Source organism: Oncorhynchus gorbuscha, linkage group LG14, assembly GCF_021184085.1.
Source record: "Oncorhynchus gorbuscha isolate QuinsamMale2020 ecotype Even-year linkage group LG14, OgorEven_v1.0, whole genome shotgun sequence".
Taxonomy (NCBI): Eukaryota; Metazoa; Chordata; class Actinopteri; order Salmoniformes; family Salmonidae; genus Oncorhynchus; species Oncorhynchus gorbuscha.
Genome location: NC_060186.1, coordinates 82,043,680 through 82,062,334, shown reverse-complemented (window position 1 = coordinate 82,062,334; position 18,655 = coordinate 82,043,680). Strand labels below are relative to the sequence as shown.

General features: G+C 44.4%; 1 protein-coding gene across 1 annotated transcript; it reads left to right on the top strand.

Annotated features, from left to right (window-relative positions):
• Positions 1–983: 983 nt before the first annotated feature.
• sh3bgrl2 (SH3 domain binding glutamate-rich protein like 2) lies at positions 984–16,460 on the top strand. The gene is made up of 5 exons (XM_046299118.1): positions 984–1,305; positions 10,423–10,608; positions 13,143–13,223; positions 15,848–16,253; positions 16,323–16,460. The coding sequence occupies exons 1-4, from the start codon at positions 1,261–1,263 to the stop codon at positions 15,860–15,862; spliced, it is 327 nt and encodes a 108-aa protein (XP_046155074.1). The 5' UTR covers positions 984–1,260; the 3' UTR covers positions 15,863–16,253; positions 16,323–16,460.
• Positions 16,461–18,655: the final 2,195 nt, after the last annotated feature.

Sequence of the window (18,655 nt, the reverse complement as noted above, 5' to 3'; positions counted from 1 at the left end):
TTATGACACTTTTTACATCATGCAGGTTTCTCCGATCAAATAGCCTAACCTAAATGCCACTCAATCAAATAACAAACAACATATCCTAAAAACAGGACTGGCCAAAGTGAAATGGACAATATGGAATTAACCTCGACACCCGGTACCCCCTTGTATATAGCCCAGCTATTGTTATTTAGTGCTGCGTTTTAATGTCTAGTCTGTTGTTGTTTGCTATCTATCTATCTATCTATCTATCTATCTATCTATCTATCTATCTATCTATCAATTCAAGGGCTTTATTGACATGGGAAACATGTGTTAACATTACCAAAGCAAGTGAGGTAGACAACATACAAAGTGAATATATAAGGTGAAAAACAACAAAAATGAACAGTATCTATCTATCTATCTATCTATCTATCTATCTATCTATCTATCTATCTATCTATCTATCTATCTATCTATCTATCTATCTATCTAGTTAGCATTTAGGAAAGGTACATCAACCCACCCGATTCATATTACCTTGGCTTCACGTCTCCATGCTGATCGACTGAGTCGCTAGCTATGGTGCCATGGCAACCCCCCGTACTTCCGCATACTGTAGTTACGTCATTACGCCGGAGAGTGGCGCTGTGACCACTTGTTTGCATGAGTTCAAGATATCCAGATTTATTCAAGAATCTATCAAAATGAATAAAAAGGGACCTAACCTAATGGTTGTTTCTAGGTTTGTATTATTAATCTATTCTGAATAAAGGGTTGATCTATATTAGGAATGTGTTTTTCATGATTGTCATTGTGATTCATTAAATTGATGCATCGGTCTGGCGTGCTGTTCTGTGCATTTGTCCAGATTTGTATCCCCCCCCCCAAAAAAAAAGTCATTAAAAATCTCATGGCTGTAGTAACCTTTCAGTGTATACAAACAAAACTACATTTCACATAATGCACAGTGTCAAGCAGGCTCAGCGTGGTTCAGTTCAGTCCAAAAGATCAGTGCTGTCAGGACCGCGGGGGGCCGGATGGGGGAGCGCGGTCCACGGCAGACGCGGCGCGTACGACGTTATCGTGGCACTGACTGTAGCCTATAAATACCCGGAGGCGCGCAGCCTACCTACCAACACTGGCATTAATCTAAACACGGCTTGAACTGCGAGGAAAGGCACTTACATTAGGATCCTACTACTGGGATAAACGCCTCAAGTGAAACGGAATATAAACCGCTCGAGTTCTAGTCTAGTGTCGTTCGCCTGTGCGACGCACAGCACCAATAATATGGTGATCAAGGTATACATCGCCTCCTCCTCGGGATCTGTGGCGGTGAGTGAGTTCGTGCGCTGATAGTGTGTAGCCTGTCCGTAATCAAATCTGTTTGGATGTATATTCTTCTGTGTGAGTTGCATTAATTGTACAGATGCAGACAATGCCGTGAGGAAGGAATGTGTTCATCATGCCTTTTGGTATTGTTGTTGACGTCGGGGTAGGAGGGGGGGGGGTGCCTTATGTAAGTTCTCTGACTGATCTCCTATATGCTAGTGAGAAGCAAGAATCTGGAACGCAGCCTGCTGTTGCCTTCAGTCCAAACGTGTCTATACTACTTTGATTTTTAAAACATGGCTATAGACATAGACGTGTGATTATTTATTATATATTTTTTTTGTGTCTGTGTTTAAGTTCATTCTGGGTTTTTATTCTGGAATCCAACCCATTAGCCCTCTACACCTTAACCTCCATGTTTTAGGGGTGGGGGGGGTTAAGACTCTACACTAGATGCAGGTCTCAGAAGTTCAACCTGCATGTTGGACATCTTTTACGTCATTAGAAACATTACTGTGCAGCCGTATTCATTGATCTAGCCAAGGCTTTCGACTCTGTCAATCACCACATCCTCATCGGCAGACTCGACAGCCTTGGTTTCTCAAATGATTGCCTCGCCTGTTTCACCAACTACTTCTCTGATAGAGTTCAGTGTGTCAAATCGGAGGGTCTGCTGTCCGGACCTCTGGCAGTCTCTATGGGGGTGCCACAGGGTTCAATTCTTGGACCGACTCTTCTCTGTATACATCAATGAGGTCGCTCTTGCTGCTGGTGAGTCTCTGATCCACCTCTACGCAGACGACACCATTCTGTATACTTCCGGCCCTTCTTTGGACACTGTGTTAACAACCCTCCAGGCAAGCTTCAATGCCATACAACTCTCCTTCAGTGGCCTCCAATTGCTCTTAAATACAAGTAAAACTAAATGCATGCTCTTCAACCGATCGCTACCTGCACCTACCCGCCTGTCCAACATCACTACTCTGGACGGCTCTGACTTAGAATACGTGGACAACTACAAATACTTAGGTGTCTGGTTAGACTGTAAACTCTCCTTCCAGACCCATATTAAACATCTCCAATCCAATGTTAAATCTAGAATTGGCTTCCTATTTCGCAACAAAGCATCCTTCACTCATGCTGCCAAACATACCCTTGTAAAACTGACCACCCTACCAATCCTCGACTTTGGCGACGTCATTTACAAAATAGCCTCCAATAGACTGCATCCAATTTGTTGAGTAGGTTATCACAGTGCAATCCGTTTTGTCACCAAAGCCCCATATACTACCCACCATTGCGACCTGTACGCTCTCGTTGGCTGGCCCTCGCTTCATACTCGTCGCCAAACCCACTGGCTCCATGTCATCTACAAGACCCTGCTAGGTAAAGTCCCCCCTTATCTCAGCTCGCTGGTCACCCTAGCATCTCCCACCTGTAGCACACGCTCCAGCAGGTATATCTCTCTAGTCACCCCCAAAACCAATTCTTTCTTTGGCCGCCTCTCCTTCCAGTTCTCTGCTGCCAATGACTGGAACGAACTACAAAAATCTCTGAAACTGGAAACACTTATCTCCCTCACTAGCTTTAAGCACCAACTGTCAGAGCATCTTACAGATTACTGCACCTGTACATAGCCCACCTATAATTTAGCCCAAACAACTACCTCTTTCCCAACTGTATTTAATTTATTTATTTATTTTGCTCCTTTGCACCCCATTATTTTATGTCTACTTTGCACATTCTTCCATTGCAAAACTACCATTCCAGTGTTTTACTTGCTATATTGTATTTACTTTGCCACCATGGCCTTTTTTTGCCTTTACCTCCCTTCTCACCTCATTTGCTCACATTGTATATAGACTTGTTTATACTGTATTATTGACTGTATGTTTGTTTTACTCCATGTGTAACTCTGTGTCGTTGTATCTGTCGAACTGCTTTGCTTTATCTTGGCCAGGTCACAATTGTAAATGAGAACTTGTTCTCAACTTGCCTACCTGGTTAAATAAAGGTGAAAAAAAAATATATATATATATATTGCTGGACTAGTAACCGAAAGGTTGACTAGGGCCTACATGGCTCCCATTACGGCTCTGGTCAAAAGTAGTGTAGTACTATATAGGGTGCCATAGGGCCCTGGTCAAAAGTAGTGCACTTCATAGGGAATAGGGTGCCATTTGGGAAGCAGCCTGTACAACTCTCCCACTCTAGGTGTCTGTTTATCTGACCAAAGTCCATGTTTGCCTCTTCTAACAGTGCTCCCTTTTCTCTGAACCAGGATGTCCTCCTCCAACTGAGCTGTGTCCCAAATGACACCAATTCTCCCTATGGGCCCTGGACAAAAGTAGTGCACTTCATAGGGAATAGGGTGCCATTTGGGAAGCAGCCTGTACAACTCTCCCACTCTAGGTGTCTGTTTATCTGACCAAAGTCCATGTTTGCCTCTTCTAACAGTGCTCCCTTTTCTCTGAACCAGGATGTCCTCCTCCAACTGAGCTGTGTCCCAAATGACACCAATTCTCCCTATGGGCCCTGGACAAAAGTAGTGCACTATGTAGGGTATAGGGTGCCATTTGAGATGTAGTCTTGTAATGTACTGCAGATGGCCCTGCCCCCTTGGTATATGCTGTTCAAACTTAAGGTCGACCAATTATGATTGTGATTTTTCCACGCCGAAACCGATTTATTGGAGGACCGATAAAAGCCAATACCGATTAATCGGCGTGTGTGTGAATATGTACATGTGATAATTACAACAATACTGAATTAACACTTTTTTTAAATTTATTTTTTTAACTTAATATAATGCCTAAATAAAATCTATTTAGTCTCAAATAAATAATGAAACCTGTTCAATTTGGTTTAAATCATGCAAAAACACAGTGTTGGAGAAGAAAGTAAAAGTGCAATATGTGCCATGTAAGAAAGCTAATGCCGCCCTGGTCTGAGAGGTTCAGACTTGTTTCAGTGGTTGTTTTCAATCTTCACATGCGCCGCTGAATGTCAAACCTTGAAAGTCTTTTAATATAAGTAAAGTATTTTATCTCCCCATGATCAGTCATTTAACCACAGGGTTGTGTACTTTGGTTGTGTGTGTACTTTGGTTGTGTGTGTACTCTGGTTGTGTGTGTACTCTGGTTGTGTGTGTACTCTGGTTGTGTACTCTAGTGTACCCTGAGGATATTGATTGATCTAAATGATACTAATTAGAAGAATAATGTATTGATTTATTCTCCTTAAAGGTCATGGAAATTCTGCTTCCCTCCTCCAACATTAATTTCCCCCTGTTGGACATGCAGTTCAGACTGACTGTCCCATCTCTCTAACCTCTAACCTCCCATTTCTGAAAGAACATGTCGCTCTTCGCGTTTCACATGAGAAGAGAGAGGCAGGCCCTTTAGAGGATAACATTTATTAAAGCCTCTCTTAAGAAATGCCTCTAGTCTTCGGTAACGGGATAAATTATTAATGCATTTTAGTTTTAGCGTATCTCTGGAATGGGAAAACAAAACAGAATTGCTGCTGTGGTGTTTACAAAAGTTATTTTTAACCCGGTGAGACACACACACGCTTGAATACCCTTGGTGTCATCTCTGTTTTGAGTTTTAATTCACTTTGGATGCCATTAAATATAATTATAAAATGACCGTTTGACGAGGAAGAATGGAGAGTGACATGCAGCCCTCATCTGTTTCAGTACAGTGACAGGGAGAGGGGAAGGAGAGGGCAAGAGAGAGGAAGGAGAGGGCAAGAGAGAGGAAGGAGAGGGCAAGAGAGAGGAAGGAGAGGGCAAGAGAGAGGAAGGAGAGGGCAAGAGAGAGGAAGGAGAGGGCAAGAGAGGGCAAGAGAGAGGAAGGAGAGGGCAAGAGAGAGGGAAGTGAGGAAGGAGAGAGGGAAGCAAGAGGAAGGAGAGGGGTTGAGAGGGCAAGAGAGGAAGGAGAGGGCAAGAGAGAGGGAAGTGAGGAAGGAGAGAGGGAAGCAAGAGGAAGGAGAGGGGTTGAGAGGGCAAGAGAAAGGAGAGTGGTTGAGAGAGAATAGCAGAAGGGGAAAGATACAGAGAGAAATGGAGAAAGCAAGTAGGAGGGATAGCTGAACAGAGTGAATGATTATAAGAAGTGATGTCAAACCCTGAAATGAGCAGATTAGATCAGATTAGTGGAGTGGCAATCATCCGCCCGGAACGGACGAGGTGACAACCACACTTCATCCTTTTAGATGGAAGGATGAAACAACCCTCATCTCTCTGAGTTGGGAAGATGACACCTCGTTGTGATTCCACACAACATATGTAGAGACTTTAGTAATGTTGTTTTAGAGGCAGTAGTTTACTGTAAACAGTAGTGTTTTAGAGGCACTGTTACTGTTACCGTACTCATATATGCTCTCTCTCTCACGTACTCATATATTCTCTCTCTCTTTCACAAACACATTGGTTGTGTGGTGACGTGGTGTGATGAGAAAAGGATTAGTCCTCTGTCTTAACCTCTGAACTACAGCACAGTACTACTACACATACAGTAATACACTACGTCACCGTGGTCTGCCTGTCTGTCTGTCTGCCTGTCTGTGTCTGTCTGCCTGTCAATGATTGTTCAATACTACTCTACATGAATCTCCTTTACATTTCCCTGGGCTCATTTGTCTTTGTGTCAAAACAATGGTTTCATTGTGCCCTCACCATCCCTAAACACACACACACACACGCACAGGCTTACACACACACACTGCCATGGTATCTATACACAATAGGCCTCCAGCAGAGATGAGATTGTAAGAAACTAGACAATGGTTCATGCCTGCTATGAGGAGAGAGTTTTGAGAGTTGAGCGTAAATCATAATCCACAGACGGAGGATGCGATTGTCCGGTGTCCCATTGGCTACAAGGCTCTGAGACCACACCCCCCTCTCTCCTCCCCTCTCAATTAAATTTGGATTCAAAGGGCTTTAATGGCATGGGAAAAATTGTTAACATTGCCAAAGCAAGTGAGATAGATAATAAACATTTTACATTAGACTCACAGAAGTTCCAAAATAAAGACATTTTCAAATACAGTGTTGTAACGATGTGAAAATAGTTAAAGTACAAAACGGAAAATAAATAAGCATAAATACGGGTTGTATTTACAATGGTGTTTGTTCTTCACTGGTTGCCCTTTTCTCGTGGCAACAGGTCACAAATCTTGCTGCTGTGATGCAACACTGTGGTATTTCACCTAGTAGATATGGGAGTTTATCAAAATTGGATTTGTTTTTGAATTCTTTGTGGATCTATGGCGGCCTTTCTCAATAGCAAGGCTATGCTCACTGAATCTGTACATAGTCAAAGCTTTCCTTAAGTTTGGGTCAGTCACATTGGTCAGGTATTCTGTCACTGTGTACTCTCTGTTTAGGGCCAGTCACAGTGGTCAGGTATTCTGCCACTCTCTGTTTAGGGTCAGTCACAGTGGTCAGGTATTCTGCCACTGTGTACTCTCTGTTTAGGGCAGTCACAGTGGTCAGGTATTCTGCCACTGTGTACTCTCTGTTTAGGGTCAGTCACAGTGGTCAGGTATTCTGCCACTGTGTACTCTCTGTTTAGGGCCAAATAACATTCTAATTTGCTGTTTTTTTTTGTTAATTATTTTACACATTGGAAAGAATTATCATGCTTTGGTTTGGTCTAATTGTGTTGCTGTCCTGGGCTCTGTGGGGTGTGTTTATGTTTGTTTCCTGAGCCCCAGGACCAGCTTGCTTAGGGGACTCTTCTCCAGGTTCATCTCTCTGTAGGTGATGGCTTTGTAATGGAAGGTTTGTGAATCACTTCCTTTTAGGTGGTTGTAGAATTTAACAGCTCTTTTCTGGATTTTGATAATTAGTGGGTATCGGCCTAATTCTGCTCTGCATGCATTATTTGGTGTTCTAAGTTGTACACGGAGGATATTTTTGGAGATTTCTGCATGCAGAGTCTCAATTTGGTGTTTGTCCCATTTTGTGAATTATTGGTTGGTGAGTGGACCCCAGACCTCAAAACCATAAAGGGCAATGGGTTCTATAATTGATTTTTGGCCAAATCCTAATTGCCATGTCGTATGGTATGTTTCTTTTGATGGTATAGAAGGCCCTTCTTGCCTTGTCTCTCAGCTCATTCACAACTTTGTGGAAGTTACCTGTGGTGCTGATGTTTAGGCCAAGGTATGTATAGTTTTTTTTTGTGCTCTAGGACAATGGTGTCTAGATGGAATTTGTATTCGTTGTCCTGGTAACTGGACCATTTCTGTCTAAGTGAGATTTACTGTCAGGGCCCAGGTCTGTCAGGGCCCAGGTCTGTCAGGGCCCAGGTCTGTCAGGGCCCAGGTCTGTCAGGGCCCAGGTCTGTCAGGGCCCAGGTCTGTCAGGGCCCAGGTCTGTCAGGGCCCAGGTCTGTCAGAATCTGTGCAGTAGATCTAGGTGCTGGTGTAGGCCCTCATTGGTTGGGGACAGACACACCAGATCATCAGTAGACATTTGACTTCCGATTCTAGTAGGGTGAGGCCGGGTGCTGCAGACTGTTCTAGTGCCCGCGCCAATTCACTGATATATATGTTGAAGAGGGTGGGGCTTAAGCTGCATCCCTGTCTCACCGCACGGCCCTGTGGAAAGGAATGTATGTTTTTTGCCAATTTTAACCGCACACTTGTTGTTTGTGTACATGGATTTTATGTTGTATGTTTTACCCCCAACACCACTTTCCATCAGTTTGTATAGCAGACCCTCGTGCCAAATGGAGTCAAAAGATTTTTGGAACTTAACAAAGCATGAGAATACTTTGTTTTGGTTTGTTTCGGGGTGAAATATGTGGTCTGTCGTATGGTAATTTGGGTATTTAAAAAAAAAAGCCAATTTGACATTTACTCAGTACATTGAGGAAATGAACTAGACTGCTGTTACTGATTAAGGCAGAGGATTTTCCCACGGTTGCTGTTGATGCATATCCCCACGGTAGTTAAGGTCAAATTTGTCTCCACTTTTGTGGATTGGGGTGATCAGTCCTCTGTTCCATATTGGGGAAGATGCCAGAGCTGAGGATGATGTTAAAGAGTTTTAGTTTAGCCAATTGGAATTTGTAGTCTGTATATTTTATCAATTCATTGAATATGATACCATCAACCCCACGGGCCTTTTTGGGTTGGAGGGTTTTTATTTTGTCTTGTAACTCATTCAATCCAGTGGGTTCAAAAAATTCAGGAGGACATTTCTCTATTTTTAAGATAATTTCCTTTTAAATTTCTAGTCAAATGTAAAACGTTCCTGTTTTGATTAATTTAATAGTGGGCTAGGTCTGCTCCATACCAAATTAGCATACCGCCTAAGTCCCTACCCTGCTTCACACCTGGTAGTTTGGTGGATGGGACTACCAGCTCTCTGTAACCTAGAGGGCAACCAGTGGGTCCATCTCCTCTATACCACCACCTGGTAGTGTGGTGGATGGGACTACCAGCTCTGTGTAACCTAGAGGACAACCAGTGGGTCTGTATTTCCGATACCACCCACCTGGTAGTGTGGTGGATGGGACTCCAGCTCTGTAACCTAGAGGCAACCATGACCATCTCCTTGGATACCACCCACCTGGAGTGTGATGGATGGGACTACCAGCTCTCTGTTCCTAAAACCAGTGGGTCCATCTCCTCTATACCACCACCTGGTAGTGTGGTGGATGGGACTACCAGCTCTGTGTCTTGTAGGATGACAATGTCTGTATTTCCGATTTCTTTGAAGTCTTGGTTCCTGCTCTTTAGGCCAAAGGCAGATGACCTCAGGCCTTGGATATTCCAGGATGAGATAGTGAAGGCTTCTTCGTGTTCCATAAAATGTTTGTTCTCTCTTGCTCTCGGTGACTGGGTCCAGCTGGAGCCCTCGGCAGACTGAGACACCGGAACCGTCAGCAGAGAGAGGGTGTGTTTCAATAACCTACAGAGAGAGGGTGTGTTTCAATAACCTACAGAGAGAGGGTGTGTTTCAATAACCTACAGAGAGAGGGTGTGTTTCAATAACCTACAGAGAGAGGGTGTGTTTCAATAACCTACAGAGAGAGGGTGTGTTTCAATAACCTACAGAGAGAGGGTGTGTTTCAATAACCTACAGAGAGAGGGTGTGTTTCAATAACCTACAGAGAGAGGGTGTGTTTCAATAACCTACAGAGAGAGGGTGTGTTTCAATAACCTACAGAGAAGGGTGTGTTTCAATAACCTACAGAGAGAGGGTGTGTTTCAATAACCTACAGAGAGAGGGTGTGTTTCAATAACCTACAGAGAGAGGGTGTGTTTCAATAACCTACAGAGAGAGGGTGTGTTTCAATAACCTACAGAGAGAGGGTGGGAGCTTGTGTTCTCACTGGGATGTTGTTCCTACTCGTCACAGTCACACACGACTTTAAACTGTCATAGACTATCCTTTCATTACTTCTGTAGGGACAGAATCAAGCTCCGCTGACCAGCCCATAGTAGCTGGCCTGGCTTGGACCCATAGTGTGTGGCCTTTTTCTAGGGAGTTTTTCCTAGCCACCGTGCTTCTACACCTGCATTGCTTGCTGTTTGGGGTTTTAGGCTGGGTTTCTGTACAGCACTTTGAGATATCAGCTGATGTACGAAGGGCTTTATAAACACATTGGATTTGACCCCGTGTGTTCTACCAACAAGCTACAAACTAAACAGATTGTAATCTAGCAAACGAGTACAATTTGATTGAGGCTAATTTGAGTAAAGCCACAGCAACAACGTTCTGAAGAAGATGTTATTGACCAATCAGGCTTTAGTCAACAGTAATGTACTAAATGGAGAACATGGTCCTTAATTACAATTACATTACTGTCAGAGATGGACACATGATCAATACAATACACTTTGTGTTTGTTTAGTCTGTCCATAAGGGAGTCTCAGCACGTCTGTCTCTCTCTGTCTCTCTCTCTCTCTCTCTCTTTCTCTCTCTCTCTCTCTCTCTCTACTGTTTTGCTCTTTCAGCAGGCAGCAGTGGGGGGGGGGACAGGTGACACGGGGGAGGCAGGTGACAGACCTTCTTCAGTATGGTTCTCTTGTATATCGTGTGGCTTCCTTCCAGAATCCTGTATCCTGATGATTGGAAGTCTCCCCCCCCCACTACAGGTGAAGAAGCGTCAGCAAGCTGTGGTGGGGTTCCTGGAGGCCAACCGGATCTCCTTCCAGGAAGTGGACATCACCAATGTGGAGGAGAGAAGGCTGTGGATGTACCAACACATCCCCCCGGAGAAACACCCAGACAAGGGGAACCCGCTTCCCCCACAGATCTTCAATGGAGACTGCTACTGTGGGGTAAGAGATAGATACCGTAGTGATCCTCATTAACCCTAACCCAGGAGAAACACCCAGACAAGGGCAACCCGCTTCCCCCACAGATCAGCAGTCCTGTGTCCTGTGCCTAGTGATGAATGAGCGAGCTAGCTAGCGAAGCTAACGTCAGCCGTCCTGTGCCCTGTGATGAATGAGCGAGCTAGCTAGCGATGCTAACGTCAGCCGTCCTGTGCCCTGTGATGAATGAGCGAGCTAGCTAGCGAAGCTAACGTCAGCCGTCCTGTGCCTAGTGATGAATGAGCGAGCTAGCTAGCGAAGCTAACGTCAGCCGTCCTGTGCCCTGTGATGAATGAGCGAGCTAGCTAGCGAAGCTAACGTCAGCCGTCCTGCGCCCTGTGCTGAGTCGGCATATTGCTGGGTAACCCCTGCGGCATAATCCCGTTGCTCCATGGGGCAGATTATCATGGGTGGCATCCCAAATTGCACCCTTTTCCCTTTAGTGTGTGTGTGTGTGTGTGTGTGTGTGTGTGTGTGTGTGTGTGTGTGTGTGTGTGTGTGTGTGTGTGTGTGTGTGTGTGTGTGTGTGTGTGTGTGTGTGTGTGTGTGTGTGTGTGTGTGTGTGTGTGTGTGTGTGTGTGTGTGTGTGTGTGTGTGTGTGTGTGTGTGTGGAACCCTACAGTATTATACAGAGACATGCGCATGGAACTCCCATCATACATAGCGCAAGTGAACAGAAATGTTAATTAAATGTATGTCAATTGTAAAGTATTGTCTGTAATGTGTATATATATATATATATTTTTACGTGTCGGACCCGAAGTAAGACACACTGTTTCAAACGGAGATCAACAACAGCGATTTCATCACCCGCACGCAATTGCTAATAACCGCAACCGCCTGACTATATGTGAAAACCGGAGGCCCGCAAATATAGAAAATGCGCAATAGGCTTCAGTCAAAGACGACAACAACAACAACAGAAATTGACAGGGGCTGCAGGAATGTCTTGTTACCTGATTTTACAAAGGTTTCTGGTTGTAATTTCCAACATTTTGTTAGTCAACTTGTCTATAATTAGATGCATGCAGCTTCTCTTCTGTCGTTATATGTTGCATTAGAAGACTACATCGACCCTTGTTAACCAGAATGAATGGTCCTTCTGTAGCTCAGTTGGTAGAGCATGGCGCTTGTAACGCCGGGGTAGTGGGTTCGATCCCCGGCACCACCCATACGTAGAATGTATGCACACATGACTGTAAGTCGCTTTGGATAAAAGCGTCTGCTAAATGGCATATATTATATATTCATAGGTCCCCTCTCCGACAATATCAAAACATCGGCAATGGCATATATTATTATTATTATTATATTATATCATATATTATGTCATACAGCGATAGAATGAACGAACGCTTCAATCTCGGTTGACATTCGTCACGTTTTCTGTCTTTTGCTGAGCGGAAGACGTTTTAGGGACCGGGGAGAGAAAATACAACAACGCGACAAAAAAAATCACGATATTATTTTGACCGGTTGTAAAGGAAATGGAAACGACCCAACATGTTAATGATATTTTCAGTTCGGCTTTGATATTTTACGTGGTTGAAATAGTAGCAGTTTCTAGGACGCTTTTATCATAAAGACGTCACACCTCTACAGATGGTACCTAATTAAGCATTGCATTCATTCTCTCAAGACGTAGAAATAAATCAATCACTCCCCAAAGTCCAAATGTTGTGTATCATTTAACTGCAAGAAAATCTTAATTCTGCAGGAGTTAATGATATTTGAGAGGTTACAGACCTACAGTCAGTGTCCAGATGTCAGTTTCCAGTTAACCTGAACAGTAGGCTACAGTTCCCTTGACCTGCCACGGACCTCCTTTGAATTCCTGTCTTGTGACTGTCTAACGTAGTCAGCACTGCTATCATCCTATTTTAAAACTTCAGTCAAATATTTTCCAAACACAACTTTTCTGGCCCTCACTCCCTTTTATTTTCAACTCTACATTTTCGAGAGCTTTTGTCTTATTGAATTGAACTTCAATAGTGTCCTTTTTGCCTCCGTGGATTGACGTAAACGGGTTTTTGCCTGTTCCCAAAAGCATTATTTGTCGATTGGCTGTGTAGCGTATTCGGCGTATGTACAGTTAAGCCCTAAAGCTTAGGCTTTATACACTAATACCAGAGCCTCAAATAATGAAAGAGAACCTCAATGTAGCCTATAGATATAAATTGCACAAGAATGATTAATTTATGGATAATTTATTGCTTGTCTTTTATTCAATACGCCCTTCAGCCACACAATATTTATTGACGCTAAAACCCCGTCCGACGCGCAGATATAACGGCGAATTATGACTCAATCCGCACATCGTGTGTGTGTGATCCTTGTGGTGAATAGAAGACCTCACAAGGATAGTAAAACCAAGAAAATATCTCATTTTTCCACAAGGAGAAATGCTATTTTTGGGGTTAGGGTAAGGGGTAAAAGTATCGCAATATTTATTTTTCATGGCAAAATGAAAACGGACGTGTGTGTGTTCATTCCATCAGGACTATGAGGACTTCTTCCAGTCCAAGGAGAACAACACTGTGTTTACATTCCTAGGCCTCAGCTCATCCCCCTCAGTAAAGGTATGACACACACACACACACACACACACACACACACACACACACACACACACACACACACACACACTGTTTGCAAGGGAAAGGTCTGAAGACTGTAAGGCTCCACTAGTTGTACAGCTACGGTGGTGGGGGAGCCCTCGGCAGCTACAGGGCGGCGGGAGGGGCCCTCGGCAGCTACAGGGCGGCGGGAGGGGCCCTCGGCAGCTACAGGGCGGCGGGAGGGGCCCTCGGCAGCTACAGGGCGGCGGGAGGGGCCCTCGGCAGCTACAGGGCGGCGGGAGGGGCCCTCGGCAGCTACAGGGCGGCGGGAGGGGCCCTCGGCAGCTACAGGGCGGCGGGAGGGGCCCTCGGCAGCTACAGGGCTGGGGGGAGGGGGCCCTCTGCAGCTACAGGGCTGGAGGGGCACACTTCCATTGTTCTCCTAGAGTGGCTGAATATGTTAGACGACTCGTGTCTGATTCCTGAGAATAAACAGGATGTTCCGGTCTTGATAAATGACCCTGAGAAGGAACACAGTCTGAGTCACTCGTCCAGCAGACATCACATGGTCTGACCACATGTCCCAAATGGCACCTTATTCCTTCTGTAGTGCTCTACCTGGGCTCTATAGGCTCTGGTCCAATGCAGTGCACTACCTGGGCTCTATAGGCTCTGGTCCAATGCAGTGCACTACCTGGGCTCTATAGGCTCTGGTCCAATGTAGTGCTCTACCTGGGCTCTATAGGCTCTGGTCCAATGTAGTGCTCTACCTGGGCTCTATAGGCTCTGGTCCAATGTAGTGCACTACCTGGGCTCTATAGGCTCTGGTCCAATGTAGTGCCTACCTGGGCTCTATAGGCTCTGGTCCAATGCAGTGCTCTACCTGGGCTCTGGTCCAATGTAGTGCTCTACCTGGGCTCTATAGGCTCTGGTCCAATGTAGTGCTCTACCTGGGCTCTATAGGCTCTGGTCCAATGTAGTGCACTACCTGGGCTCTATAGGCTCTGGTCCAATGTAGTGCACTACCTGGGCTCTATAGGCTCTGGTCCAATGCAGTGCTCTACCTGGGCTCTGGTCCAATGTAGTGCACTACCTGGGCTCTATAGGCTCTGGTCCAATGTAGTGCTCTACCTGGGCTCTATAGGCTCTGGTCCAATGTAGTACACTACCTGGGCTCTATAGGCTCTGGTCCAATGTAGTGCTCTACCTGGGCTCTATAGGCTCTGGTCCAATGTAGTGCACTACCTGGGCTCTATAGGCTCTGGTCCAATGTAGTGCACTACCTGGGCTCTATAGGCTCTGGTCCAATGTAGTGCACTACCTGGGCTCTATAGGCTCTGGTCCAATGTAGTGCACTACCTGGGCTCTATAGGCTCTGGTCCAATGTAGTGCACTACCTGGGCTCTATAGGTTCCGGTCCAATGCAGTGCACAATATAGGGAATAGGGTGCAAATTGGGACGATATCATTGTCTCCTTTTCCACAGATTTATCAGTAACCAGGATCATTAGATTTTCCTCCAATCACATGCCTGGTCTGTCTCCAGTCTGGCGGCTGATTTGGAGAACTCCACTAATTGGCTGGGATGTGATTAACATAGACCAGTGGACTTTAATGAGTGTTTCGTCCCAAATGACACTCTATTCCCTATACAGTGCACTACTCTTTACCTGCACCGCGTGGCCCCCTTTACGGCCCTATGAGCCATGTTCTAATGTAGTGCACTCGTTAGGGAATAGGCTGTAATTTGGGACGCCTCCTGGTTTGTTTGTTGATCAGGACTTTTAATAAGGTTGCTGACAAACATAACATGGTGATCTCTCTCTCTCAGGAGACTCCTGAATTAACAGGGTCCCTTATGAACCTTTCAGCTTGGATGCAGTATGGTCTGATAATGTATTGATTCAGTATGGTCTGATAATGTATTGATGCAGTATGGTCTGATAATGTATTGATGCAGTATGGTCTGATAATGTATTGATGCAGTATGGTCTGATAATGTATTGATGCAGTATGGTCTGATAATGTATTGATGCAGTATGGTCTGATAATGTATTGATGCAGTATGGTCTGATAATGTATTGATGCAGTATGGTCTGATAATGTATTGATGCAGTATGGTCTGATAATGTATTGATGCAGTATGGTCTGATAATGTATTGATGCAGTATGGTCTGATAATGTATTGATGCAGTATGGTCTGATAATGTATTGATGCAGTATGGTCTGATAATGTATTGATGCAGTATGGTCTGATAATGTATTGATGCAGTATGGTCTGATAATGTATTGATGCAGTATGGTCTGATAATGTATTGATGCAGTATGGTCTGATAATGTATTGATGCAGTATGGTCTGATAATGTATTGATGCAGTATGGTCTGATATTGTATTGATGCAGTATGGTCTGATATTGTGTTGATGCAGTATGGTCTGATATTGTGTTGATGCAGTATGGTCTGATAATGTATTGTGTTGATGCAGTATGGTCTGATAATGTATTGTGTTGATGCAGTATGGTCTGATAATGTATTGTGTTGATTTACATTTCTGTAAATGTTATGAACACAATCAGATGGTTGCTTGTTTGATTAATTGATTGTTTTGAGTGATTGGTTGACCCTTCTACCTCATATCTCCTCAGGATTCCGAGTCGTAGGCAGTAGCGTGGGGAGTCGGGAGGTCGCAGAGCACATCACTTCCTGTATTACATCACTTCACCTCTCCCGGAGATCTCACCGTAATGACGCCACCGTGTTGCCAAACACTCTGACCCCCACCCCCCAACCACCCTGAAAAAAACACTCACCCTCCTCCCCCACCTACAGCCATCTAACCTGACACAGGAGGAGGGGAGGAGCTTCAGACCAACAGAAGGAGCTTCAGACCATGGGAGGCGGGGCTTCACCCCAAAAACAATGGACAATGATTTCCTGATTTACATTTTTTTATTTTGTACAACTGCTGGTAATCATGACGATCTAGTCAGTGGTTCCTGTTTGTGTTAGTGGCTCTCCGGTTCTGTACGCAGTCAGACAGTTAAACCTGAGGTCGTAACTGGTTCCTGTTTGTGTTAGTGGCTCTCCGGTTCTGTACGCAGTCAGACAGTTAAACCTGAGGTGGTAACTGGAAACACTGAAGTTGGACTTGTGGTTAAAATCGAGGCGTGAAATGGAGTCCACTACAGCTGTATTTACACTTTGAACATTTTCGATTAAAAAAATCGCAAATCTAAATAAACTTTCTATCAACATTGACCATATTATTTTTTGTGAAATCTAATTTGGATTCTGAGTTCGGGCATATTAAGTTTTATATGTCAGAACTATTTCTAAAAAGTGTATTTTGAGTTTAAATCACTTGCGCTGCTCACGTATCAGCTTCCACAATGTAGGGGGAGGTTTTAAGGGTTATGGTAGGTGGAGATGGACTGAGAGATCAGCCAATTAAAACCAGCGGTTGTTTTCGCCGATCCTGTCATAGGCCATGTTCGAGAGAACCAAAACAGCAATGCCTCATGGGTAAATTGTGACTGACTGATCTACAAATAATAATTCTATAATGAATACTTATTCATGGTGGAAGGTGATTTGTAGATCAGGCAGTCGGCAGTCGCCTGCAGCGTCCAACAGTCCATATAGACTCATTCAAGTCCCGTTCTGAATCGCTGTGAAACCAGGTGTCTTGACATACGAAGGGCCGGCTGGTGGGATTGTAATGAGACCAATGAAGGCTGTGTTAAGTAATGGAAGAGGAGACCAACTGGGAACTGGTGTGTTTTTAATTACTCCTTCCTCTCTCCTCTCTTCTCTCCCCTCCCCTCATTCCCTCTCCCCTCTTCCCCGTCTCCTCATTCCCTCTCCCCACTTCCCCCTCTTTTATTAAATGATCATGGATGGGTGAGTCATTGTGTATTGTTTACACATAGCAGGCTTACACTCTGCCCCTACACACACAGTCTCGTGTTTCCTCACTGACTCAGAGACCCATTCCTAGTGACTGTAACGCCATCTTGTGTTTTGTTCTGTCACTGTTAACCTGATCTAAAAACAACATTCCTTTTGATACATGCCATTTATGTGTACTCATACATGGTAGAATCAACACCTGTTTTTAATATGAGAACTCTGTCTGTACCCACCCATCTGTGACAATCACTACGGCCTGGTTTCCCGGACCCAGATTAAGACAATAGACCTGAGATTCTCAAGGAGCGGAAGGGTAGCCTAGTGGTTAGAGCGTTGGACCAGCCAGTCCTCCGAAAGGTTGCAAGTTTGAATCCTCGAACTGACAAGGTACAAATCTGTCGTTCTGCCCCTGAACAGGCAGTTAACCCACTGTTCCCAGGCCGTCATTGAAAATAAGAATTTGTTCCTAACTGACTTGCCTAGTTAAGTAAAGGTATACCTTTTATTTTTTTACAAAATTCTCCATATATTTTTTTTCCTGGGACTAGACTTAATCTGGATCTGGGAATCTGTCCCTATAAATGATTTTAGTTGTCTGTCCTCTGTGTGTTTTGGCTTTGGCCGTGTTCAAGAGCATCACAACCGCAATGTATCATGGGTAAATTATGACTGACAAACATTTCCTTTTTGACCTGGCTAACTAAAACTGTCATTGATGATTCGACACCAGTGTTTTCCCAACTCCCGGTCCTCCTGTACCCCCCCAACAGTACACATTTTTTTATTGTCCCGAAACAAGCACACCTGATTTCAACTAATCATCAAACCTTCAATGACTTGAATTAGAAGTGTTTATCCAGGGCTACAATAGAGATGTGTGTTGTTGAGGGGATACAGGAGGACCCGGAGTTGAGAACCAATGCTCTACACGATGTTGAGAAAACAAAATAAACCTTTTCTTGTTACAATGACATTGTTGTATGTTGATAGACCATCTGTAGATGCTTCCCCCCAGACTATAAAAATAAAATATTACTGTAGATCCCTCACTCAACTCTGGACCTCGCAGACAGTTCCTGTTGTCGTTGTTCCTCTCTAATCAGGGACTGATTTAGAGCTGGGACACCAGGTGGGTGATTCCCCTCTAATCAGGGACTGGTTTAGACCTGGGACACCAGGTGGGTGCAATTTACTTATCAGGTAGAACAGACATCCAGCCAACTTGACACAACTGTGGGAAGCATTGAAATCAACATTGGAGTCAACATGGGACCAGCATCCCTGTGGAACGCTTTTGACACCTTGTAGAGTCCATGTCCTGACGAAATCAGCCTATTCTGAATTCCTATTCCTGTCCTGATTGATTGAGGCTGTTCTAAAAGTCTAAGAGTCTAAGTGGGGTGCAACTCAATATTTAAAAGGTGTTCTTAATGTTTTGTCCACTCGGTGTGTGTATATAGCCTCCGTCTACCCCACTGATTCTTGAAATATAGATTCGAACGTCGTACCCCCGTCAGATCCCATAATACCAAATCAGAACTTGT